The sequence below is a fragment of the Anguilla anguilla genome, chromosome 18 (assembly GCF_013347855.1).
Source record: "Anguilla anguilla isolate fAngAng1 chromosome 18, fAngAng1.pri, whole genome shotgun sequence".
Classification (NCBI taxonomy): Eukaryota; Metazoa; Chordata; class Actinopteri; order Anguilliformes; family Anguillidae; genus Anguilla; species Anguilla anguilla.
In genome coordinates this window covers 3,333,900-3,359,421 of record NC_049218.1, presented here as the reverse complement: position 1 = coordinate 3,359,421, position 25,522 = coordinate 3,333,900, and the positions used below count along the sequence as shown (strand labels likewise).

At 45.8% G+C, this 25,522-nt stretch overlaps 3 protein-coding genes across 5 annotated transcripts; 2 read left to right on the top strand and 1 right to left on the bottom strand.

Annotated features, from left to right (window-relative positions):
• The first annotated feature begins 727 nt into the window (after positions 1-727).
• On the top strand, positions 728-6,266 carry pgam1a (phosphoglycerate mutase 1a). The gene is made up of 4 exons (XM_035400988.1): positions 728-1,045; positions 2,405-2,679; positions 4,246-4,426; positions 4,880-6,266. The coding sequence occupies exons 1-4, from the start codon at positions 907-909 to the stop codon at positions 5,047-5,049; spliced, it is 765 nt and encodes a 254-aa protein (XP_035256879.1). The 5' UTR covers positions 728-906; the 3' UTR covers positions 5,050-6,266.
• A 1,687-nt stretch (positions 6,267-7,953) lies between these two features.
• mettl18 (methyltransferase like 18) lies at positions 7,954-9,873 on the bottom strand. The gene is made up of 2 exons (XM_035400150.1): positions 9,667-9,873; positions 7,954-9,024 (listed from the first exon to the last, which is right to left on the bottom strand). The coding sequence occupies exons 1-2, from the start codon at positions 9,778-9,780 to the stop codon at positions 8,119-8,121; spliced, it is 1,020 nt and encodes a 339-aa protein (XP_035256041.1). The 5' UTR covers positions 9,781-9,873; the 3' UTR covers positions 7,954-8,118.
• A 229-nt stretch (positions 9,874-10,102) lies between these two features.
• zdhhc16a (zinc finger DHHC-type palmitoyltransferase 16a) lies at positions 10,103-23,868 on the top strand. Of its 3 annotated transcripts, XM_035400146.1 has the most exons (11): positions 10,103-10,250; positions 15,082-15,327; positions 15,813-16,007; positions 16,267-16,355; positions 16,527-16,555; positions 17,501-17,634; positions 18,409-18,504; positions 20,122-20,207; positions 20,650-20,773; positions 21,578-21,648; positions 22,468-23,868. In XM_035400146.1, the coding sequence occupies exons 2-11, from the start codon at positions 15,088-15,090 to the stop codon at positions 22,568-22,570; spliced, it is 1,167 nt and encodes a 388-aa protein (XP_035256037.1). In that variant the 5' UTR covers positions 10,103-10,250; positions 15,082-15,087; the 3' UTR covers positions 22,571-23,868. The 3 variants fall into 3 exon arrangements, with proteins under 3 accessions (XP_035256037.1, XP_035256039.1, XP_035256040.1); XM_035400148.1 differs by lacking the exon at positions 18,409-18,504; XM_035400149.1 differs by lacking the exons at positions 21,578-21,648; positions 22,468-23,868 and adding an exon at positions 21,038-21,521 and having other exon boundaries at positions 20,650-20,828.
• The last annotated feature ends 1,654 nt before the right edge of the window (positions 23,869-25,522 follow it).

Sequence of the window (25,522 nt, the reverse complement as noted above, 5' to 3'; positions counted from 1 at the left end):
CAATGGAAAAATATCATCACATTATTTTAACTTGTGGATGCGTTTTAAAAAAAATGTCCTCTGTGTATCACAAGGAAATTATTGTGTCTCTTCCATGACTCCAACATCCAGTCAGGTGGGAAGAGGATTCTCATTCTACAAAATATGTTTATCAGCAGGCTCATCTACATGCCTCAAACATAGTGTCTGCACTATTTATGTTTGAAGAATTTCTTAGAAGGATTTATTATTGTCTCTTCCTGTAAATAAAATATAATATCAAGCAAAAATAATAATAATAATAATATGTTTTCTTACTTATACAAGAGCCTATTACTGTTATTTCCGGGCAATAATATATTTAAAATAAGAATCTGAAAATATCTATGCTGTTCTGTAAATCATAGATTCTCAAGTAATACAGGCCTGACCGTACAAAATAAAAAAAAAGGAAAAAACATTTTCAGAGCACAAGTGGGGAAGCTGGTACACAGAGTAATTTAGATATCATAAATTAAAAACGATTATTTCAGATGGACTATGAAACGGATTATGCACTTTTCGGTTGATTTATAGGTCTCCGTCAACACTAGTTTTTACGTTAAGTGAAGGTCACATTTCTTTGCACGGCGCAACATAGTGACATGGTGCTGACGTGCGGAAAGAGGTGTTCTCGCTACGGCACGCTAGCTGTTTTTCCATTGGGTGAAACGTTTGTAGGAAGTACTGATACGCAATTCGTGTCAAGTTCAGAACAGTCTTCGTCCAATCACACGGTATCAGATTTATGTACGTGCAGTCGGTCTTCTTTATCATCGGCCAGCGGGTTTGCACAGTTTTTGCACGGATTTTGCACACTGTCTGTCGAAGCTGTCCGCAATTCAGTCCTTTTTTTAACCGTTACCAGACGAGGTTAAACTTTGCAGAATGGCCGCGTATAAACTGGTGCTGATCCGTCACGGAGAAAGCTGCTGGAATCAGGAAAACCGATTCTGCGGCTGGTTTGACGCCGATTTGAGCGAGACTGGGGAACGCGAGGCGAGGAGAGGTGGACAGGCCCTGCAAGGTAGGCTACTGTCCGTGTTAGCTATGCTGGTGTATTTACATTCATCAGTCATTGTGTGACAGGTGTTCAGGCGAAAGACAGGTTGTTGTATTGGTTGTTGCTTGTTTACATAACATTACCGGCTAACTGTTGCAGCATATTAGTATGGGGTATCTTAGTGGCGTGGGGGTGTTGCTTGCTCTTAATTAAAACGAGCAGACAAATCTATGGGAAATAAGGACCTTGAACTGATTTCATCGATTGTACCGGCACAGGCGCCATATTGACGTAATATTTAAGTGAAAATGCGTCTGATGTCAAATACTTGGTGTTCCCTCCACGGAAAACGTTACACATGCAGTGGGGAGTGAGTGGCTAGGTTGCGGGATGATTACTGTCACGAAGGATAAAGGTTGCACGGAGGCGAGCCTTTGCAGACCTGCTTTCGTCTGCTTTGACAGAACCTCCCCTCTCTAGCATCAGGGTCCCTACGGTGTAACTCCGCCAATTTCCTCTACTTTCGTGCTATTCTGTCCGTATTTGGTACATTTACATGTATTGGTTAAAGCGGCGTTGCTCCGGCCGGAAGATGGGGTAATTTTCCAGCGAGTGCGAACGTGCCGCTTTGAACGTGCCGCATTACGTGGCGTGCTGTCTGGATTCTTCGTATATCGTAAAGGCGCATGTCCTCTCTGCGTTGCATATAATAACTCAGATTATATGTAGTATATATGTCAAGGTGATACAGAGCTGCGCAGTTGGAAAATTATATTAATTCGCATTTTGGGGGTATATGATGCATACTTCACTGGGGGAAAAAATCCGAAGGAAGTTGACTCTCTTTGAAAACCTTTTATCCATGTTTAGGTGTATAGTGGTGATCATAGTCATTACTTACTGTAAAATAGGCCAATAAACTTCTCACATTATTGTTTTATTTTTGTTGCTGTGAGAATCAGAGAATGTCAGAGCCCTTAGAAACCTACCCTGCTGTCCTGCTGAATTGTAAGCACGTTTTTTTTGGATATGAATGCTCATACAGCACAATATTCTGAATAGCACTGCGCACCTTGGAAAGCACCAGCATGACCGGTCAAGTGACCGTGCCACTCTTATTTGAATTTCTCTGCTGAACGTAGTTTTAAATTAACATAGTCCTGTGTGTGTGTGTGTGTGTGTGTGTGTATGGGTAGGCCTGCTATGGTTCTAAATCAGTAGTTTAGTGCCTGATGTCTCATAATTACATTCTCTAAAATGAGTTTGTGCCATTTTGAACATTGTACTATAACCAGTTCATAGAGATAAACAAAATCAGTGAACTATTTTTTTTTATTTTTTAAAATGCTCTGAATGATCGGCTGTCTCATGACCCTTTCGCAGAGGCGGGCTACGAGTTCGACGTCTGCTACACGTCGGTGCTGAAGAGGGCGATCCGCACGCTGTGGATCGTGCTGGACGGCATCGACCAGATGTGGCTGCCCGTGGTGCGCACCTGGCGGCTGAACGAGCGGCACTACGGCGGCCTGACGGGCCTGAACAAGGCCGAGACCGCCGCCAAGCACGGCGAGGCGCAGGTCAAGGTCTGGCGCCGCTCCTACGACGTCCCGCCGCCCTCCATGGACGCCGACCACGACTTCTACACCGCCATCAGCAAGGTGAGGGACGCCGCGGGCCGCGCCCGACGCCAGCGCGTGTGTCGCCGTGCGTTACGGCTGGTCCGGCCGTGCAGGGTCATGTGATCGATCGATCGATCGAATCGATCTTTGTTTGTTCCTTGGTGGGCAAGTCGGTGTTCTGCAAAGTTTTAAGTCTCAACATAGAACAATGGGGAAAAAAACCGTGTAAAACATGAGCCTAAAAACAGTTAAGACAGAACCCCCTACCCGCTTAACCATCCCCACCCCACCCCCCCCAGCCACTGGTTACAGTAGTGTTGAGTTAATCCCCATGACAACTAGTGACCCCCCCACCACCACCACCAAAATGACTGCCAGTGGAACCACAGGTCAGGATGCACCCTCAGGGATCATTATGGGATGTGCAGAGCACAGACCAGCTCAAGGATTAGAGGGGGGAGGTTTAACATGCTTTCGCCCATCAGGCAGAATGTCATGTTTGCCCCTGCTAATCCATGTTAGGCATGCGACACTCACTGCGAATCCAAAACTTGTACGCTACACAATGAGACCCTCACTGTGATGAGATAAGCCTCTGTTTCTCATGACCCGTGAGGTAAATTTTCACCATACCCCTTTTCCGCCAGGTTAGCATTGGTCCCTGGAACAGGCCTGGTAGCCAGGAAAGATCCCTACACTATCCCCACTGAACCTCAGTCAGTCACACTGTTCCTGCTAATTTAGCCCTGGCCTCTGGTGAGTTAATGTATTGCAGAAAAGGCCAATGGTGCAAATTTCAAAGGACAGGCCAAAAGATTATTGATTTTTCAAGGCGCCCAAGGCTGTGGCAGTAACTGATGAAAACTGCTGATAAACATGAGTGTCCTTTCAGTAATGCGGTCCTCAGTATTACAGGTACACACAGGTGTCCTAGGAGTAATGTGGTCTGCAGTATATCAGGTACACACAGGTGTCCTTGGAGTAATGTGGTCTGCAGTATAACAGGTACACACAGGTGACCTTGCAGTAATGCAGTCCTGGAAAGCACTGTGCTGTAGATTTCGGGTTTGAGCAATCCAGCCCAGTGTTACGCCATTCACTCCACACCTTAAATGGAATTGATTGCTGCATCTGTTCAGCTTCCCTTGCATCACTGACAGAAACAGTTTCACATGCACTTATTTCCTGTATGCATTTCATGTGTGATGGGGTTTTCTAGCCATTTTTTCTGTGGTTTTTGACTCTGTGTTATCTGCACGGCAATCAGCACCTCCACCATTTTCAATGTAGATCATAGATTTATTCATTTATTTGGGATGTATAATTGTAACAAAAAATACATTTTACTGCATTTATTTTACTGAATACATGTGCTGATTTTACTGAATTCAAATACATGTACTGTATGTACTGTCCTATACCTGATCAATGACTTGTATGGGGTGTCAAAGAATAATTACTCTCAGGAACAAATTAAGCTGTGTTCCCTGTTACATGTAGTGCATATACAAGGACTTGTTTAAGTTCATAACACTTTAAAACATGATTTTGAACACAGCCCAGGTGCTTGCGTTCGTGTAAAATCTGTCTCTTCTGTTGTGGCAGGACCGTCGCTATGGCGATCTGACGGAGGACCAGCTGCCCTCGTGCGAGAGCTTGAAGGACACGATTGCCCGCGCCCTGCCCTTCTGGAACGAGGAGATCGTCCCGCAGATTAAGGAGGGCAAGAGGGTGCTGATCGCCGCCCACGGCAACAGTCTCCGGGGCATCGTCAAGCACCTGGAGGGTACGAGCGACGCCGTCACTCACCCTCAGCTCCGCCCCCACACTTACAGACCAATAACATTACTCACCTCAGCTCCGCCCCCACACTTACAGACCAATAACATTACTCTCGTCAGCCTCACTTCCACCCCCACACTTACAGATCAATAATGTTTATTACCTCACCCTCGGCTCTACCCCCACACAGACCAATCGATTACCCGCCTCATCCTCAACTCCACCCCCGCACGTACTAGCCAATAGCATTCCTCTCAACAGGTTCTCTTCCGGGGTGGGGGTGTGGCTAAAACACTAACTGTGTTCCTCCTGGGGTCATAGCTAATGTGTTCCTCCCGGGGTCACGGCTAACGTGCTAGCTGTGTCCCTTCTAGGGTCATGGCTAACATGGCTAACACACTGACTGTGTTCCTCCTGGGGTCGCGGCTAACGTGCTAGCTGTACTCTTGTCTCGCAGGCATGTCAGAGGAGGCCATCATGGAGCTGAACCTGCCCACAGGGATCCCCATCCTGTATGAGCTGGACAAGAACCTGAAGCCGGTGAAGCCCATGCAGTTCCTGGGCGACGAGGAGACCGTTCGCAAGGCCATGGAGGCGGTGGCTGCCCAGGGCAAGGCCAAGAAGTAGGAGGGGCCTGTGTGGGTGGAGCCAGAATGCTAGGGATGGGCGGAGAGTGGGAGGGGCAATGATCTAAAGCTCTCGGAGGGCCACACCTTTGACATTCATGCACCTGGTGTACCAGGTTTTGGGGATTAACGTCCATTTCAATTTCAGTCAGTTCAGGAAAATTAATTGCAAATAAAGTTCCCCTTAATGTTCTGTGAGGATTTTTCAAGAAAGAAATTGAATTTCAGTTTATTTCCTGAATTGACTAGCTTCAAATGGAATTAAGCCCACCTCCCTTCATAGTTATTGTAACACACCTGCATGTAGACTAATTGTACTTTACACTGGCTGTGAATATTATAATAGAGCAGATTATTTATGACTGAGATTATACTGATAGACCAAAAATAGATTATGGACCAGTTGATTGACCATAGCCAAAAGACAAATCTAGAACATTCCACTGATGTATTAGGTGTAAATTCCATATTTTTTAAATCAAGGCCTATTTCTCACAGACATTATTGTATCTGTTTCGGAAATGTAATGTAATGTCTGTAAAAGCGATGACTTATTCACATGGACCATAAACAACTCCGGCTAATGCAGACTGTCCTTCGGCTCGTTTGGAAACCAGGCCTCATCCTTGCAGATCTTTTCTGCAGTCTCATGGCAACCGCTGTTGCCATGGGACCGCAGAAGGAGGTTCTGTGCAGTTCTGAGCTGAATGTGACAGTTTAGAATACCTGAATGACACCACAGCAAGCCTGCACCATGCTTCTCAATCCCACGGCTGCACCTGTAGTGCTGTACTTTAGTGTTTTAAAACCGCTGATTTTAATTTATTCTACATTCCTGAGTTAGGGGAACTTTATACAATGCAGATCCATGGGCAAGTTGAGCAGGTCAGGACCTCACTGAGAGCGGTGGACATTAAATACCCTCCCTCCTCCACCCCAGCGCCCCCTGCTGGTAGTTTACACGTGTAACATTGCTGTATCTGTGGCACTGTGTCATGCCCTGTTTCCCAAAAAGAATTGGCAGCGTAGTCAGCACCCTCCTGTGTGTGTGAGAGTGTGAGAGTGTGAGAGTGTGAGAGTGTGAGAGTGAGTGAGTGAGTGAGAGAACAAGAGAGCAAGAGCAAGTCTTTTCTGAAATACACACCCTGGCTGCTGTTGTTTAGGGTCAGTATGTTACCCCACAAGTGGGACTTCCGTTCAGACTGCAGTTGCAAGTTGTTTTTTTTCCATCTTGTGCACGGCCAGTTGTTTCTACCTGTTAGCTGATTTGTGATGACTTGTTGCAAGACCAGCGTGTTTGAGTGTGTGATTGTGAGTGTGATTGTGAGTGTGTGTGTGTGTGTGTGGGTGTGTATGAGAGTGTATGTGAGCGTGTTTGAGTGTGTGATTGTGAGTGTGTGTTGTGAGAGTGTGCCAGTGTGTGTGAGTGTGTGATTGTGAGTGTGTATGTGTGGGTGTGTATGAGAGTGTATGTGAGTGTGTTTGAGTGTGTGATTGTGAGAGTGTGTGCCAGTGTGTGTGAGTGTGAGAGTGTGTGTGTAAGTTGTGGACCCCCAGCTCTTCCAGTGTTGGCTTGACTTTATCTCCAGTGTTCTGACTGAGCGTCTCTCTGGTTAGGTTATTCTGCAGTGCACTGTCTGAATATACACTGAGCCCCCTGTGCCGATGTAATAAATGTGTGTGCAAAAGCCTCTGTGTAGCGCTGTTCTTTACTTGGGTTGATTATTTATGTCATTGGTCTATTTGTTTTTACATAAAAAGTGAAGTGTGAGATTCCTGCTGGACTGATAACACTAAATGTGTGTGAATTATATTATTAGTTTAAAACTACTTTCCAACAGTAAATTTACAGAAGTGAATCGTGTAATAAAATCACTTGCCATTAATGGTAATGGGACATTTGAGCCAGTACTTCTGAGTAACTCTGGGGTTAAATCCTCATTTGAACGACAGAACAAGGTTCCAGCCTGTGTTTAATCAATGCATGTCCTTAGCTTAGATTTACAAGTAAACACAAACATTGTACTTTTTCTGCTCAAACTCAGTTTGGCCTGTCAGTTTTAGTGATTGCCTGACTTGCCAGATTATGTTTGTGAACAAGTAAAAAAAATGTCAAGGACAAATGCTTATTGAATCTCAGCACCTGTTTCCCCCCTACAATCCACACTGAACCAACCTGTTAATCCAGCATCGCATTTGTGTTGGGTGTGTCCTGTGTATGAAGCAGGTGAGCAAGGAATCCATGCCTGGACTTTTCACGGTTCTGAAAATGTACTACAAAAATATGCTGCCACAATATCTTTATCTACGTAATCTATGGCCAATCGCAGAACGCATCAGTGCTACCAAAGATAACGGGCGGCAGTGTAGTATAATGGGTAAGGAACTCGAACATCAGTATTTCAAAATGATCCAGCTGAATTGAAATTTGTTGAACAGTCAGAGATCATGAAAAATTACAGATCATGCCCTGGATTCAACATCTGTCCTTAGTTTGGCTTGTGATTAATTGAAAGTGTTTGTCTTTTTCTTCACAAACACTGTTTTGCAAATCCAGTTTTTGGTGATTGTTGAACTTACCAATGTTTGTGAAGAAAAGTCTTGTATTTGGATTTATTCATGAGTCAAAGTGAAGGATGGACTTTGATTGAATCCAGGCCTAAATGCATGACCTCAACTAGACCCCCATCTATTTTAGTGATGTACAGATTAGACCCCACCAGTGATAGTGTGTGAGCTGGCAATGGCCCAGAGTAAAGCAGGTCAATACCGTGTAGCTCAAGAAGCACCAGACCTCATCATGCTCAAATCCATTCTTACCAGTTACAGGAGACCATATGCAAACCCCACAGGGAATGCCTCTTCTGAAGCAACAAACACACAAAATGCTCCATTTTAGTCAGAACATAGGCCAAGCTTCGAACAAAGCTTTAATTACAAAAAAGAGAATTCACACTGATGGTGAAATACAATAGCCACGTTCTTAGAAACGGTGAAATGTCTACTCCAAATGATTCTCCAAAGCTGCTCAGTCCAGAGCTATAAATCAACCGGAACATTCAGTCACTGGTCAGGGTTCCTTGAAGCTCATGGCCACCACATGTCTCTGGAGACCGTGTTCCACATTCTTCACGCATTTCATTTTAAAGATGTCCTTCTCCTCTACAAAATTCTGGAAGAGGTACAGCCCGCCGCCGACCCCAAAGTAGTGCGCCTTCGTTGCCAGGTACACGAGACCTCCTTGGTCCAGCAGCCTGTGGAAGACCTCGTGCAGGGCTGGGTAATAGTCCGTGTTGTAGATAGTCTCAGAGGTCATGATGAGGTCATACTTCGGGGGCGGGTCATTGTTCAGCATCTGTGTGAGGAAGGTGGTCCAGCTGCCGGAAAAGAACCTGCACCTGGCCAGCTTCGAGTCCCGTGGTGGACCTGTGGCTTTTCTTTTTGGTGGTGGGCAACCTTCTTTCTCTCCCTCTTCATCTCCTCCTCCGCCACCGTCATCATCATCACCACTATCATCATCATCATCTTCGCAGTTCAGCAGCACGTTGGGCAGCGTAAGCCGCTCTATCACTGTGCTGTTGTAGTCTTGAAAGTGGACCTCGCGTGCCCCTCTCCTGAGAGCCAAAATGCCCAGCAGCCCCGCCCCGCAGCCTAAATCCAGCACCCTCTTCCCGGAGAAGGCCTCCCCCTCGGCCTCCAGGTGCTCCAGCAGGTCGTAGGTGCACTCCCAGACCTTGAGGCCACCCTCGTACACGCCGGAGATGAGGTCGGTGTTCTGGGCCGCGGTCCGGGACAGGACGTTCTCGCCGCCGAGCAGCTCGGACATGGTCAGCTCGAAGACAGACTCGTTCAGATAGTGGATAGGGGGCAGAGTCCCCAACGTGAACGTCTCACAGACGGCGTCCTCCAGGAGTGATTGACAGTCCAAGGGAGGGCTGTGTTCTTTCGCTTCTTTTACTTTTTCAGAAGAAGGTTTCTGAAATATAATATTAAGAAACATTATCATGAGTGACATTCAACAAGCAGACATCCCTTACACAACAAAAGTATACTGCCATATATTAAAAATGTTTATTGTAACATTTAGAGTAAAATAGATCTTATTTCACAAATTGACAGCACTTGCGTATGTAGCTATTTGGTGAAAATACTATCAGTATAGTCTTCCATTGAGATCAAATATAATCGATTATTTCAATACACTTGATCTCCATACAAAATAGTGAGGCGATTATAATGTCAGCTCGCCAGCCAGCACACTAATGTCTTTTTTGTTTTGTTTAGAGCTAGACCTTTTAAGGGAGCTACCTAACAAGTAACTAAACATACCCTACGCACGTTTTTAAAAAATATGAATTGCTTTTTACGAGTAATAATTTGGTAGACTAGAACAATATGCAACCTGGATAGCTTGCTCTATGCCATTTAATGTGGAATAAATATAGCTAGTACTTGAATGTCCCTCCAGCTAGCATGCGATTTCTCATGGGACCAAAACAAACAAAATAAAGTTAGCTAATTTCCGAATAAACAACGTGGTAGCGAGCTAGGCAGCTTGACAGACTTGAATACCATGTGGCTCGCTTAGCTAACAAACGCCACAAGGTTAGCTACGTACAGTGTCGTTCGAATCAACTGGTTTTTCTTCATGGCCTTGGTCCTTCTTAATTTTATCTTGGTTAACGGCTTCATCCGTTTTTATTTTCAGATCGAAGTTGAAGCTAAAAGCCATTACAATTATAAGAACAGTGGCGCTTGTAAATTAAAATCTATGCATTGCACGAATGCGTCCTGGCGAGTTGTCATGGGAAATTAAACTTCATTCCCCACAAGCCTTTGCAAATAAATGTAACTAATCGTTTTCTTGATAGTATTTATTTCTAGTGCTTTTTAATACATTGTTTGCAAGCATAACAATTCGTTTTTAATTGTTTCTATCTATTGAAAGCTGATGTTAACATTTATTTTAACAAGGATTCTCTCCGGAAGTAAGGTGTTGGCGAGAAGCTGCCGTCATGTCCCAAAAAAACCTCAATTCCCAGAGTTCCACTCTGTGATAGACCTGCGTAGTATGAGGGACAGCAGCGAGCGAAAGGGCAGAACCACTGTATTTGTCACTGCAATCTCTGAGATTAAACACTTTTCAAGGCTATCATGATTTGAGCTGCCGTGTCTTCTACACTGGTGTCCCATCAAATCTAGGTGAGTACGTATTACCGTGCGTAAACTCATGGTACACTAACAGTTTGCATGCTTGTTATGGAATTTCAGGGGAAAAACGAAAAAACTGGAATTTTAAATAAAGTACCAAATAGAACGGGATGGGATCGTATTCTCCGCCACATATTAACATTGAAAAACACGTAGGTGTAGGATGTTTTCATCGCCATAGTCTGGGGAAAATAAAGCACAGGGAAATCCTAATGTTTTTCCAGATCTCTGGTGAATAAAATGTTTTGTTGTGGCGATGAATGGGGGATGGGAGAGCACCAGTCATTGAAAGTACGATAGCGACGAAGCTCAAAAATCAAACAAAGCGTTCTAATTGTAGGGTAATATGATTCAGTGGGATGATTCAGTCTAACGTAAAGGATGATCTTTGGGCTTTGACTTAGTTACACCCTCATGGCGTTGGTTTTACAGGAATGCAGACAAGCCAGAAGGCTGCCGTCGAAAAATTTGAAAAAATATTTAGAAACAGAAGCTTTTCAAAAATGGTTGATTCCGCTGAATGCTGCTTTTTAATCTGCGTACTTTGCGAACTGTCACACTAATCAGGAAATTGTTGTTCGCTTTTTAAATGGAATTATGCCAGACGACGCAGCCTACTGTAGTCTGCACATTGTCGTCTATTAGTCTATACCGTTTGTATAATGTATACGTTTGGGATAACTATAACATTTTTTATTCATTTTTGGAAGCTAAATATTTTGTATATTATATCATATTAAATGCAAAACACCGCATTGCGTGATACGTTTTTTAAAGTTCACTCAATATTTGTGAAAATATAACCTGACAAAAGGAACGCATTTCAGACAGTAGTGTTCATTTCATTAGTTCATTTAAATCCTTAAACTTATAGTGTATTTACAGAAAATATGCTATCCCTATATATATATTATTATTATTATTATTATTATTATTATTATTATTATTATTATTATTTATGACCCATAGATAAAATACCAGTCTAGCGTGAAGCCTTATTTGATCATTGTGCGTTGTACATGAAGATTAATAAACTGCAGTTCCAGGACTGCAAATGGACCGGACTGGAATCTGGGTTAAAGCTAATCCTGAATTAATGACAGAATTGGTGGTGGAGTGGCTGGTCAGATGGTCTTTGCTGAAGCTCATCGCGTTAATCCGAGTGCCTCCAGAAAGCCTCAGAGGTTCTTAGTTGTAAGTGATCATGAGGGTATAAATTGTGAAATCCAAGATGTTTCAGAATGGAAACATTAGAAGCACAGTCCACGGAATGCCAGAGCTCTCTCGAAAACATAGTTCAAAGGATGCTTTCAAATGAAGAGAACACTTTCGCTTATCTTTAAACCCTTTTCGTTCTTCTAGTATTGGAGCTTACTCCACACTTTTTGTGTTATTTATTTTTTTTGTAACTCCACTTTTCCCATAAATCCGTTTCATTCCTCAGTATTCAGTATTCCATTCCTCTGTGGTCTCCCGTGCAAAACAAAGGTAGTTAATTTAGGGAAGTTTCCCTCCTGCTCGGGCCACCCTGCTGAAAGTTCCAGCTGAGACCAGCCGGGAGTCTAAGCTGGTTTAAGATGGTCTAAGCTGTGTTTTTGGCTCTTCTAGCTGGTGATGGCTGATCTGCGGCTGGTCAAAGCTGGTTAAAGCTGGTGGGGTACAATTAAGCTCAAAGTGGTGTACTAGTGGTGACTGTATAGGCTGGCCAGCTGGTGAACAGCCGGTCGACCAGTTAAAAGTGTCAAAAACGCATCTTAAAGCAGCTTGACCAGCTTAGGCCAGTTTAAGCTGGAATTTTTTAGCAGAGCAGTCTCAGTTCTGCTGGTGTACGACATAGCTCAGGAGGTAAGACCGATTGTCTGGCGGTCGGAGGGTTGCCGGTTCAAACCCCGCCCTGGGCGTATCGAAGTGTCCTTGAGCAAGACACCTAACCCCTAACCCCTAACTGCTCTGGCGAATGAGAGGCATCAATTGTAAAGCGCTTTGGATAAAAGCGCTATATAAATGCAGTCCATTTACCATTTACGAGGCGAGCAGCCAGGTGAGAGAACCTGGAGAGTGAATTAGGGCTGGGTCTCCTTCCTGTACTTGCCTTTTGGGAGTCTGCAGGTATGACCCAGTCCTGAACTGTGAGTGTCACACAGGAGACCCTCACCTGCAGCTCAGGTGCACAGCTCCGGTCCTGGAGGGCTGCTGCGTGTGCTGGTTCCCGTTCCAGCCAGTTATTCTGGGTTTTTTTTTACACAGATATATTCACCAATGCTGGTTTACTCCTACGTTGGACTACATTAAAAAAATTCTGACTGTGTGCAGTCTGCAGCTGTTGCCCGTGACTTAAAAAAAAAAATGTAATTAGCCAATCATTAAATAAATGATTGGCTAATTAAATAATTTAGTGCAGATGTTGGCACAAGATCCTGAAGTGGCCCTTGATGTGCACCCCTCAATCTGCTGATGTACGGTTACAGTACGTTAAGAAAAGGATTCGAAGACAAAATGTCAAAATGGTCGCTCTCTTGATGTGAAAGCATAACTTTTCAGGTGATCTGAGGGAAGCGACCTGTAGATTTCACTCCCATTGTTTCCATTGTGCAACACCTCAGCTTTCTCTGAGTAATTATTTCCCCCATGGTCCTACACCTGAGTGCTGACAGCCTTGGGTAAAGGACTGGGGTGGCAGTGTAGTGTAATGGGTAAGGAACTGGTCTTGTAACCTGAACTTCACAGGTTAGATTCCCTGGTAGGGCACTGCCATTGCTCCCTTGAGCAAGGTAATTAACCTGCATTGCTTCAGTATATATCTGTATAAATGGATGCAATGTAGAAGTTGTGTAAGTTGCTCTGGATAAGATGCCTGTAATGTAATGTCATGGATCCTCCTGTAGACCCACCTCCATGGACATGGTGTCCCTGAAGCTCACAGGGAGGGGGACCCAGGGTTTTTAGTGTCACGGATGCTATTGGGATGATGTACGCGTCCTGTCGAGGACAGGGAGGGGTGCAGAGATCTGTGGCTTTATTCAGGCACAGAGCTGCCCGCTGCAGCAGATCTGGGGTCACAGAAGTGGAACGGGGTTCGAGACCCAGAGCAGAGCACATTACACACTGCCGAGAAGGCCGCTTGCGCTTAACAGGCCTCGCTAATCGACCTAGGGGACCCAACGTGCCTGATCGTCAGTCTCGGAACACAGCGGTCACTATCACCTCAAAGTCTGGGGACAGCGGTTGCTGTAGCAGAGATGGGCATGTCTGGGATGTACTAGCTTAGGCATTGGTCAGATTCTCATTGGGTGGTGTGTGGAAGTGTGGCATATTTGACATGTGTTCAACCACTTCCCTGTGTCTGTTGTACGTTGAGCGGACATGATTGGTTAGAAAATATTGATTGGTCATGACAGCCTTGAAAGGTGTTTAATCTCTGAGATTAAAAGGACAAATACAGTGGTTGTCCCCAGTAGCTCATTGCTGACCTTCATACTATGCAGGTCTATCACAGAGTGGCACTCTGGGAATTGAAGTTCTTTGGGCGTGACAGCTGTCTCTCACAAATTTGTTACTTCCAGAGAGGAAGCTTGTTGAAACACATGTTAACATCAGCTTGTAACAAATAAACACAGTTAATGTAAGTGGGTGGGGTTCATGGGCCTGACCTGGCCTGGTCTCACCTGGCCTATAGCAGAGAGGTGGGCTGATAACGCAGAGGCCACACTTTCAGTGGAGCAACGTAAGCCTGGCGTGTGGGGCTAGGACAGCCTGGACCAGCCCTGCAGCTGCCGAAGATCCTCTGCACACCTTCTGTCACCGCACACAGTTGGGATAAATTGCGCTCGTTTATTTTTTTGGCAGCGCTTCCACCCGATCAGCGTGTTCCACCTGTTGTGGCAGGAGCTGCCAACTTTTTGTCCTTTGACGGGACTGCATAGTTGCGTAAGCCCTTGTAAAATTCGACTGAGCCGTTCTGCCTCCCGGGAACAGTCCCACGTCCCGTTGGCGTTAGTGCGTTTGCATCCCTCTTTTGGAACCCGATGGCGTTCTCCTCCTCTGTAACGACCAGCTGCACGTAAAGGTGGCGCATTAAAGATTAATCGCCAACATTCTGGAGAATCCACGACAGGTTTTTTTTTTTTTAGTAAGCCACGTAACCAATACTCACTTTCGGTAAATAATCCTCCAGTGTCGGAACGTCTCGTTTTATCGAGGTCATCGGAGAAGTGGCCAGTTCGCAGAACGAGGAACGGGGAATCTTGGAAATGGAGCGACTCCATTGTCTGCGTTTCGTTACCCGAGAGCTTGTTTTGTGTAAGGTCATTCCTCGTTCACCTGTGCTGTAAAGGGCGATCCTTGTGATCTCTGAAGACTTGTTAGTTTCCATTCCCTGGAAAGGTTCCAAGAGGGGAATGGCTAGACCAGGGTTGGGTTGGTCTCACTCATATCATAGCCACGCTGGGTTGTCTACAGTTAGCGGTGTTCTTGCCATCTTTGGATCTCCATTTTGAAAGTAAAAACTCATTATGGAATGGCTTATTATAATGAATACCTGACCCATTGTCCCATTGTTTATTTGAACATAAAACAGGTGGTCTGTGTGTGTGCCTGTATGTGTACATGTGCGTGCGTGTACGTGTGTGTATCTGTGTGCATGTGTGTGCGTATGCGTGTGTGCTTATGCGTACTCACGTGTGCGCATGTGTTCATGCGTACTCGCGTATGCGTATACGTGTGTCTTCATGCACACTCGCGTGTGCGTATACGTGCATGCTTGTGCCTCCTGCCGTGTGCATATGCTCATGCATACCCGCGCGCGCGCGCGAGTTTCCTGCAGGAGGACATGCAGGGCGGCAGGAAGCTCCTGTGCGGCGCCATGCGGCTCTTCCTGCGCGGCTCGCGGCTCTGTCTGAAGCAGGGCCACCGCCGCGCCCCCCGCCGTCTCCGCCACCTGCTCAGCTACATCCGCCTGCTGCTCTCCTCCCTCTGCTACAACAGCCTCACCAACTCCGAGCTGGTCATGGACTGCCTCTTCGAGCCCGTCTTCTGGCTGGTGGACCTGCTCACGCGCTGGTTTGGGGTGGTATGTCATTGGTTGTTTGGGGGCTTTCGTGCCTTTTGGAGCCACGCATGAATGAACTTTTATTTAGTAAATACAAGTTTGTGTGTGTGTGTATGTGCGTCTGTCTGTGTGCGTGTGCCTGAATGTGCGCGTGAGGATCTGTGTGTGTGTGCGCGCGCATGTGGATCTGTGTGTGTGTGTGTGTGTGTGTGTGCACGTGTGTGTGTGTATGTGTTTGTGTGCGCGCATGCATGCTAGTGTGTGTGCATGCATGCGCACGTGTGTGTGTGTGTGTGTGTGTGTGTGTATGTATGTGTTTGTGTGTGTGCGCATGCATGCTAGTGTGTGTGCATGCATGCGCACGTGTGTGTGTGTCTGTGTGTGTGTGTGTGCACGTGTGTGTGTGTGTGTGTGTATGTGTGTTCATGTGTGTGTGTCTGAGTGTGTGTGTGTGCGTGCGTGCTCATGTGCGTGTGTGTGTGTTTGACCTTGCCTTCCTCCCGCAGGTGTTTGTTTGCCTGGTGGTGGTGCTTACCAGCTCCATCCTCATGATCGCTTACTTCGCCCTGCTGCCCCTGGTGCTGCGCACCTACTCGCCGATCTGGATCGCCTGGCACATCTGCTACGGGCACTGGAACCTGGTCATGATCGTCTTCCACTACTACAAGGCCACCAAGACCCCGCCTGGCTACCCTCCGCAGGTGCTGAGCTCTGCCCCAAACCAAAGATACACAGAGGGGGTGGCGCTTTTTAAAATAAAAATAACTATGAATACACAAGTTTTCTGATCTATTTAAATGTTCTGTTTCATTGGCTTGCCCTGCTGTTGTGTTGCCAAGTCTGTTTATCTTTATCTGAAGAGACGTCCTGGTTCTGTAGAAGTTGAGAGTTGAGTTCAGATGAGTTCAGATGTTCGTTGGTGTTTGACGAAGCATTTTTATTTCAATTTTTTTTTTATAGAGGAAATTTGACGTTCCATCAGTTTCCGTCTGTAAGAAATGCATCATTCCCAAGCCTGCCAGAACTCATCACTGTGGGATCTGCAACACGTGAGTGGCCTGTGTCGTTCAGACCCGCCGATAAAAACGCTCAGCTGTTAGGCGTCCATTCCAGAAGGCCTCTTGTCTTCTGAACGATTTGCCTCAGACACACGGGTGTTTTTGGGACGTTTGTTTGTGTTGCAGCGCCCTTTTCGTGACCCCTCTTCTCTTGATTTTCAGCTGCATTCTGAAAATGGACCATCACTGCCGTATCCTTTCGATGGATCGCCGTAGAACTGTTGTCGTAACCTTTGACCTTTCGCTCACTTTCACTCCTGGTACCAGTCAAAGGCCTTTGACTCGCCTGTCTCGTCCGTCTTTCTCCAGTGACCGGACGTTTCCACCGCCTACCATAGATCATTTCACAGGAGCGGTTGCGTTACAAGCCTATCCGCAAAGATAATAAATAATGTACGGGTCGGTCCTTTTGTCAGATGACCGAGGCGGTGGATATTCCGTGTCACTCTTGATTGGATGAAGTGCAGAGACAAACAAGGTCAGCTGGTCTTAGCCCAAAGAGCTTTTTTCAGGATTTTTAAGGCTAAATCATTGGAAGACTGAATGTTTTTGCTCCGAACATTTTTTCGCTATTTTGGTTTGTCTTCTGCGTTATTCAGGATGGCCGACGTTGTAAATTTAGCGGTCACACCTGTGGAAGGACAAAACTCCTTTTTGCTCTTCTCTCTACACACCGCATTCAGGCATTAATTCCACTTTTGGGAAAAGCTCCTCTTGCAGAATAAGGGAACGCTGCTTAATGTGAGTCTACTTCCTGCCGTGGCGCATTGGGGTTTGTTTGTCTTAGAAGGAGGACCTTCTCCTACTGGCCAACCAACACTGCTACCAGCAGCAAGTAGTGGCGGTTTAAAATCCAAGTGTGTAACGCACGTGTGAAAGTAATGTACGGAATCCAGTGATGTAGCGCACGAGAACAACAACATTTCGAGAACATAACCACAAGGTATTCTGGGAAAATATTAAGCAGCGGGTGTGTTGTTATTGGGTTAACGGTTTAATATGTCCAATTGGTTCCACTGCTAATGGTTTGTTCTTATACTTATTTGTCTTGGTATGTCTTTGCTGGCCGCTTGTCTTGCTCTTGAAGGTAAAGTGCATTCCCTACTGAAGTGTCCTTAACTGTCCCCACCCCTTAGCCTGGCTGAATAACTGCGTGGGACACTTCAATCACCGCTACTTCTTCTCCTTCTGCCTGTCCATGACCCTGGGCTGCGTGTACTGCAGCATCAGCGGTCGAAACCTGTTCGTGGACGCATACAACGCCGTCGAGGTACGGTCCCCTCCTCACCACCAGGGGGCGGCGTCTCCCCGGTCACTTACCCTAGTCGTGGGAGGCTTCACAGGGCATAAGCAAGCAAAAAAGTGTCTCTAAATATGAGATGAGACTTAGCCCTGCTCTCTGTGAAAGTAAAAACGTTCTGCGTCAAGATTATTCCTCTGGGTGTTTGAGGATGTTACGCTCAGCTAACCCCAACCACTTTGTGAGGATTTGCAGACACACACGTCCGAGCACCTTCAGATCTTTGGCTTTTTTCATAGGGTTAGATCAAAACGCAGCGATTTTTTTCTGCGTGGAGAATCCCAGTGCGGTCACCTTGATCGTTTCCCGCGCCGCTGTGAGTAACATGTGACCCGTGTCAACAGTAATAAAGCCAATTTTGAAGCCTTTCTGTCATTTGAGCATTCAACAGCCGCTAACGCACCTTGGGACGATGATGACGAAGAAAGCTACTGTGCTGCTGTAAAGCTCATAGATGTGCATACGCATGGTATAGTCTGTATGTTTTAATACAGGGCCCATCGTGACTAGCCACACCCCTTTTCTGTAGGGTCCATTGTGACTAGCCACACCCCTTTTCTGTAGGGTCCTTCATGACTAGTCACGCCCCTTTTCTGTAGGGCCTCTGTGCCTGGCCCCACCCCTTTTCTGTGGGGTCCCGGTGCCTGGCCCCTTCCCTATACCGCAGGGCTCCTGTACTACTGTACAGGGCTGAAGGATGGCCCCTGTTAACCGCGCCCCTCTGTCTTTACAATGTTTCAATAGCACTGGAAGAGCTTGGACGTGGAGAAGCAAGGCGTGCCTGTGACAGGGGTGGGCTTGCTCATTGGCATCCTGCCCCCTGGATCCGTGACTGGGCAGGTAGTACAGAGAGCCTGCATCCCATTGGACAGCATTGTAAATAGAGAGCCTGCCTCCCATTGGACAGTATTCCCATAGCCACTCCCTCCCCCTCTCAAATCCCAATGCTCCTGTGTTAATTGTAATAAACCCTCTGAGCTGGTATGCTTACTAGGGGCATGGTTATTCCAGCAAGCATGTATGCATGCATACAGTGATTTGACACTGAAGGTTGTAGTCCTCTGCTAGTCAAAAAAAAACAACTACTTTAATTCACAGACCGAAATTTTTTACCAACAGGTGCGTCACAAAATATTGTCGCTTGTAATTCTCAAAGAAAGTGCTACATCATCGGGTTTACTGCAAAACCCACCTTCCCTTTGCAAATATAGTATTTGTGTTGTTTCTGTGAAGAAAATATTTTAGAAAATATTAAGTCTTAGGGAAGTGAATATGTCCAACCACAATATCTCCAACCAATGTCAACCACAAAATCTAATTGATATTTTCACAATTAAAAATATATTTTAAATCCATTATCCATTATTAGAGGTTTTTCCCTGGAGATAATAGGTTAACTTCCAACAGAAAATTAGGAGCTGCAAATAACTGTGGCCAATTTCCCAAATTCCCTCATGAAAAATGAAGGGTGGAGGTGCTTTTCACGCACTTCCCTAAGAACCTGACCAAAATCATTTTCAGTCAGTCTTGATAAAAGAGAGTTTCTCGCAGTTTTGAGAAGAGGGTTTCCCTCAGTCTTGAAAATCTTTCATGATTTATTTTCCCTCCCGGACTACCCTCCCTTTCCAGTCGACATGCTGTCCAGTGGGATTGCTGGGGGTGTTGAGGTGACCCCTGTAGAGTCATCCTTGTTCCCTAGCTGTGTTTGACTAGAAACTCACCGTGACTCGCTGTGCTCACTGTCTGTCTTGTGTATTAACCCTGTCCCTTGCACGTACGAGTCGATGCTCTTAACGTTCCTACGAGCTGAGCTATGCTGAGCTGTGCTATGCTGAGCTGAGCTGAGCTGAGCTGAACTGAGCTGAGCTGAGCTGAGCTGAGCTGAGCTGAGCTGAGCTGTGCTGAGCTGAAGCATACCTGCTCTCTAGGCTCAGATGAGAGTAGACCTACGGCCTCGTTGGTTGGTGGGAGCATGCTGAGAAACCAGAGCCTCAGATTGGTCAAATATCAGCAGCACTACACTAACACAGACTCAGGAACATTTACATTTTCAAAGATACATTACATTACTGGCATTTAGCAGACATTCTTATCCAGATGAACTAGCGCAGTCTTTTTTAGAAAATTTTTTTAACATAGTATCTATTTATGCAGCTACATATATACTGAAGGAATGCTGGTTCAGTGCCTTGCTGAAGGGTACAACAGCGGTGCCCTACCTAGTAATGAAACCACCTTTAGGTTCTTTAACCACTGTATTACACCACCTGATAATGTAGGTGATGTTGAAAGTTGTAGTATCATCAGAAGAGAAAGTGTTTTGGTTTCAGTGTATCAGACTTATTCCAGGAGCTGGCTTGCAGACACTCCGATTGGATCGGCAAAGCTAAGCGAGGAGTGAGATGTTCTTAACTGTCATGTTTTATCTGCTTTTTTTTTTTTTTTTTACATCTCTAGAGCTACTACCAGACGTCACCTCCTCCATATACCTTCAGGGACAAAATGTTCCACAAGAGTGTGATTTACATGTGGGTGCTGACGAGGTGAGACCAATCTCCAGAATCCTCTCAAAAATCCTCTCATGCTCGCTAGCTCTCAAGTTCATTTGTAAAAATGCGCAACCCAGCACCTTAATGTAGTTCTGTTTATCATACGGGTAAAGTACCATCATTTCTGCTTTCAGAAAATGGCTACATGTTCATAATGTATAAAGGAGAATATAAGTGGTTGATTTGTTAATTTGCTAAATGGCTGCTGATTGATGGGAAATCACAAATACCTGCAGACACAGTGGCCTTCGGGGACTGGAGTTTGACACCCCTGTTATAAAGTGTTACAAAGTCAGGTCTGCTTTTCTTGAGTCAAAAACTCTGAAGCAACATCGAAGCTTGGTCGTAGTCACTGATGATTTGGTAGACCAGGGAAGGTTAACTTTTACGAGCCATTGTTGACGTTTCATTCTCCTGCCATTTGTCCTCCCCGCAGTACGGTGGCGCTAGCTCTGGGTGGCCTGACACTGTGGCATGCGGTGCTCATCTCCCGGGGCGAGACCAGTATCGAGAGACACATCAACAGCAAAGAGACAAACCGCTTGCAGAAAAGGGGAAGGGTAAGGTGGTGGTTTACTGGGAGCTCAGCTCGAACGTGTCAGTAGATGTACCATATGTATGGGGCGACATAGCTCAGGAGGTAAGACCAATTGTCTGGCAGTCGGAGGGTTGCCGGTTCAAACCCCGCCCTGGGCGTGGCGAAGTGTCCTTGAGCAAGACACCTAACCCCTAACCCCTAACTGCTCTGGCGAATGAGAGGCATCAATTGTAAAGTGCTTTGGATAAAAGCGCTAGCTATATAAATGCAGTCCATTTACCATTTTGACTGTATAAGAGATTATGTGTGTTCATGTTACGTTGGCAGAGTTGTCATGCTTCCGCCACACAGCGCCCCTGTGTGGATGTGATGTGAGAGCATGGTAATTTCACAATACATACAGGACATGACAAGTACATGATTAGACAATAGACGTGTCAACACTTGTCTTTCCGAAATTAAGTATTTCAAAATGGAGAAAAGTACAACGGCCTTTTCCCTGTGGCCTTTTTCGCTGAGGTACTGGAGCAGATAAAACCTCAGAGAGCTGCAGTCACTGGGCATGAAAGAATAGAATGCCTATAAGTAAAAAATAAAAAAAATAAAAAAGAGTTTATGGGCTGAAAAGACAGCCGGGTGGGAAAGGGGCTTTGTCATATTGCTCAAGGTCATAACGTTTTTGGCAGCGCAAAAAAGTATGATTCCCCACTGCAGTAAACCGGCCTGCACCAGGAAAGCCGTTTATTTTTATTTTTTTTGAATATCAGACACTTTTACGGCAGAAGCTGACAGCCTGAGTGAGCCCCACTTCCTCTCCTTGTTCCAGGTGTTCCGGAACCCCTTCAGTCACGGGCGGCTGAACAACTGGAAGCTGTTCTTTGGCGTGGAAAAGCGGAGGTGAGTCTCCATGGTGACCGCGATGAGTGACAGGTGATGGGCAGGGCAGGGCAGGGCAGGGCAGGGCAGGACCAGGCACCGAGAGACGCGCACAGAGAAGACAGGCGTTCGCGTACGGCAACACAATCCCGCGTGAGGGGAAGACGCCTCACGTACTGCTTGCTCTGATGCCTCGATCCGAGGCTCTTATTTCACCCAGAGCTCAGAACATTGATGTGTCAGGCTCTGGGAACGGTGTATCTGGCTAAGGCATCAGTGGAAAGGAGGGTAATGCTTTTGAGATTAAATGCCCCGCAATCTGACCGGTCCAAACCGGTTTTATCCAGAATTATGTCTTATGCGCTAAGGTTGAGTTGGCTTGAATTGCTACTTCCAATGAAAGTCCCACTTACACAAGATCAGGATTCTCTAGAAAAACCAACCAACCGTTGGATAATTAGCAGTGCACATCCCCAGAATTTACCTCATCACATGAGTCCCTCATGTACCTGGTCAAAGTCATATGGCACTGTACACCTATGAGCAAGAGATGAGAAACTCTTTAAAAAGTGGATCATTGTGGAAAAAACAACAAAAATTATCTTTTGCAGTATTGGCAGGTTTTGGGTCTGTTTCGTCTCCATTCCATAAATTCAGGAAATTAATTTAATTTCACTCCATGGATTGAAAAATTCCCATTATGCACTGTAAGGTTGTTTAAATGTATAAATTAAATTTTAATTAATTTCCTGAACTGATTGAATTATAATGAAACTGAGCCCAGCGCTGGGCATTAGTGCTGTGATCATATTCTGAGTGGCTTCTTCCATTTCTCCACAGTCATTGGCTGACTCGAGTTCTCCTGCCCTCTAGCCACGCCCCCTATGGGGATGGGCTCACCTGGGACTTCTCTCCACGCAGAAAAGACATGATGGCAATCTAAACCCAGCCAATGAAAGGCTACCGCTCGCCAGAGTGCCCCCTGCTGGCCCTCCAGAGTCACGCGCCCCCCCCCCCCAGGACTCGTGTGGACATCATGGTGCTGCTTGGTAGGCCTGACCCGTCCTGGGGCAAACCTGACCGCACAGGAACCTCTGGAAGAACCACCTCTTTCCTCCCAGCGTCCTGCTGTTCCAACGCGTGTGACACGGACGTGCTCTCTGTACGTCGAACTGAAGCGTGTTCTTGCGCTCGGTCGTGTTCCTATTGGACGCGCTCGCTAACGGGCGCCCGGTTTCCTCACGGCTGCGTGTGACTGGAGGAGACCGGGAAGGGGCGTGACATCACCGCGCGGCGCCGCTGCGTCGGGGCGGGCGGCTTGGCGGCCTGCCGTCGGGACGGGCCCGGTTCAAATCGAGTGAAAACTCCGCCCAGCCGCTACGTCACCTACCGACCAGGAGCCCCGTTGCTGACCTCACGCGCCCATTGATGAAACACTGGCCTCACCTGAGCACCTGGTTGCTTCCTGCCGTAAACTGATTGGCCACAGGGAGGAGCTCATTATCATTGGTGGGCTGGATGTATGTCACGGAAGGAGGGGAGAATGCTGATTGGTGCCTTGACTCGGGCCCCACCCACCCCCCGCCCCCGCCCCCGCTCCCGCTCTCGTCAGAAGCAATAAAACGGTCAAGGAGAATTCCAGCCGCCACTTCCTGACTGCTGTTGCCGTCGCGACCACGTGGAGCCGTGCTCCACTGTGCAGAAGAATGCGTTTCTACCCGTGCATTTTACTTTGTTGTTGTTTGTTGTTTCTAATGACACTGTCATGTTTCGCTATTGTTTTTACACTGTACAGGCCAAGTAAAATTCACAGAACCGTTCTGTTAAATGTGGGGGTTTTTGTATGGATTGAATATTAATTATTGAAACAGTGATTATCATTATCATGAGAGAAAACAATGCAGTAGGTGCATATACTGTGTGTGCGTGTGTCCGTAGGCGTATGTACTGAGTTTGTGTGTGTGCGTGCGTGTGTGTGAGTGTGTGAATGAAGCATATACTGCATTAAATGCTATGGCCATTTGTTCAGTTGATGAAATGAATTTTGTTTACTTAAAGTTTAGATGAAGCTGACCCTTCTCCTGACTGGAGTGAGAGATGTATAGACTCGCACGTCCACCAGATGAGTGCTCTGTGGCTGCATTTCTTGTGTCATCCTGCAGAGGGCAGCAGAGCACCAGACACTGTGGACCATTCTAAGTAACGGCTATTAATATTAATAACAACATTACTACTGCTGAACATGTCTGTAATGATTGGAATTGGCCATTAGAGGAGTGGTACCCCCTTTTTTCTGCTTTTACATTTTGGTGGCCAGTCCAGATGGGGCTTTTGTATTGTAGAGGAACAGAAAAGATTTGTCCAAAAAGCCATTCAGTTTGGTAAATTTGGGATGCATATGTTCATGAGCAAAACTAATTGTTTATAACAATTGGGAAATGATTGATTTATCTCTTATATGCAAACTTCTTACGGAGAGAGAAGGGAAAAGTGCAGGTGTTTGAAGGAGCGCACAAGCATGTGTCAAACACCATAGACATGCAGGAAAGCACTGCGATACGGGTGTTTATAAAAAGCAGTCGGTCACGATGACATAGGTACCCTGATCTTCGTCTGGTCATTTCACCAAGTGCATCGATGAAGTATAATCCCAAATACAAAGACTGAATCCGAATTCTTCATTTCTGGAGGAACAGAATGAGGGGGCACATTTCTTGGCAGACAGACAAAAAATTATGAAAAGACAACCCACTTTGAGTCCTCACATGTTTTAAAATAAAAATAGCCTGGGAGGTGACTGTAGTAAAACTGAAACCTCTCATGGGATACGCGGATAAAGCACAGTGCTCGCTGTATGTGTTTCAGTGCCAGTCTCCTCCCGCCCACAGTGCCGCCTGACACAATTATATGTTTGCATTCGTAGAATGAATAACACCCATTGACTGAGTTAGTGAAAGACGGGAGACATGGCTTTTATTTAGACATATTGAAAGAAAAGCCTCAAGGGGTGGACATATTTAACTGAAACGCCAAAACAGAAGGGTTGGTTTTAAGTGTGCCCAGCAACTCCGAAATATAATATTAATTTGATCACAGTAAAGCACTAAGACATGTTAATATTTTAATTTTTCTCATTTTTTAGCCAAATTCAAATCAGTGACACTGAGGAGGAAAACAGGACTGTGACATATCAAAGGATGTAACACAAGACTGTGATACAGAAATATACTTGAAATACAGTACGTCTATATATATATATATATACACCTACTCCCATAATTTGGAATTAAATAAGTGCATTACAGAAAACTCAATATCATCAAGTCTACTGGCATAGAACAGCACACTACTTTCAAGAAAGAAATATATTCCCAGAATAAAATAGACTGCCGGATAAAAGCTTCCTTTAAGGACTTGAACAAAACAGAGAGTTAAAAAAGCACCTTGACAAGCTTTTCTTGTACAAAGGTAAAATATAACCTAATGCAAAGGAAGGTAACAAACAAATCTTTATACTCAAGCTATTCTGGTACATGGCACCGTAGATTAGTGAAAAGTTGTGCTCAGTGCCCTGTTTCTCAGGTTGGCTACTTTGCACTTTTACTCCTATGGAAAGTGTGGTTTCACACAGCACTGTGTTTGGTTGTCTGTGGAAACTTTGGTTGCACAAAGAGAGCGGCAACACAAAACATTTGACAGGTACTTTATCGATAACATACGTGATGAATGCGCACACTGTTCCAGTCTGCTGCGGGTGTAACTGCCAAGCAAATAAGCAACTGGTTCACAAAGGGTTTGCTGAATTTAAATACGGAGTTTAGTCCCTCTGTGCTGGGCCTGGCACCGATGATGGACAGTCCATAGCAGAATGTTACAGTGTGCTGATGTGGAAATA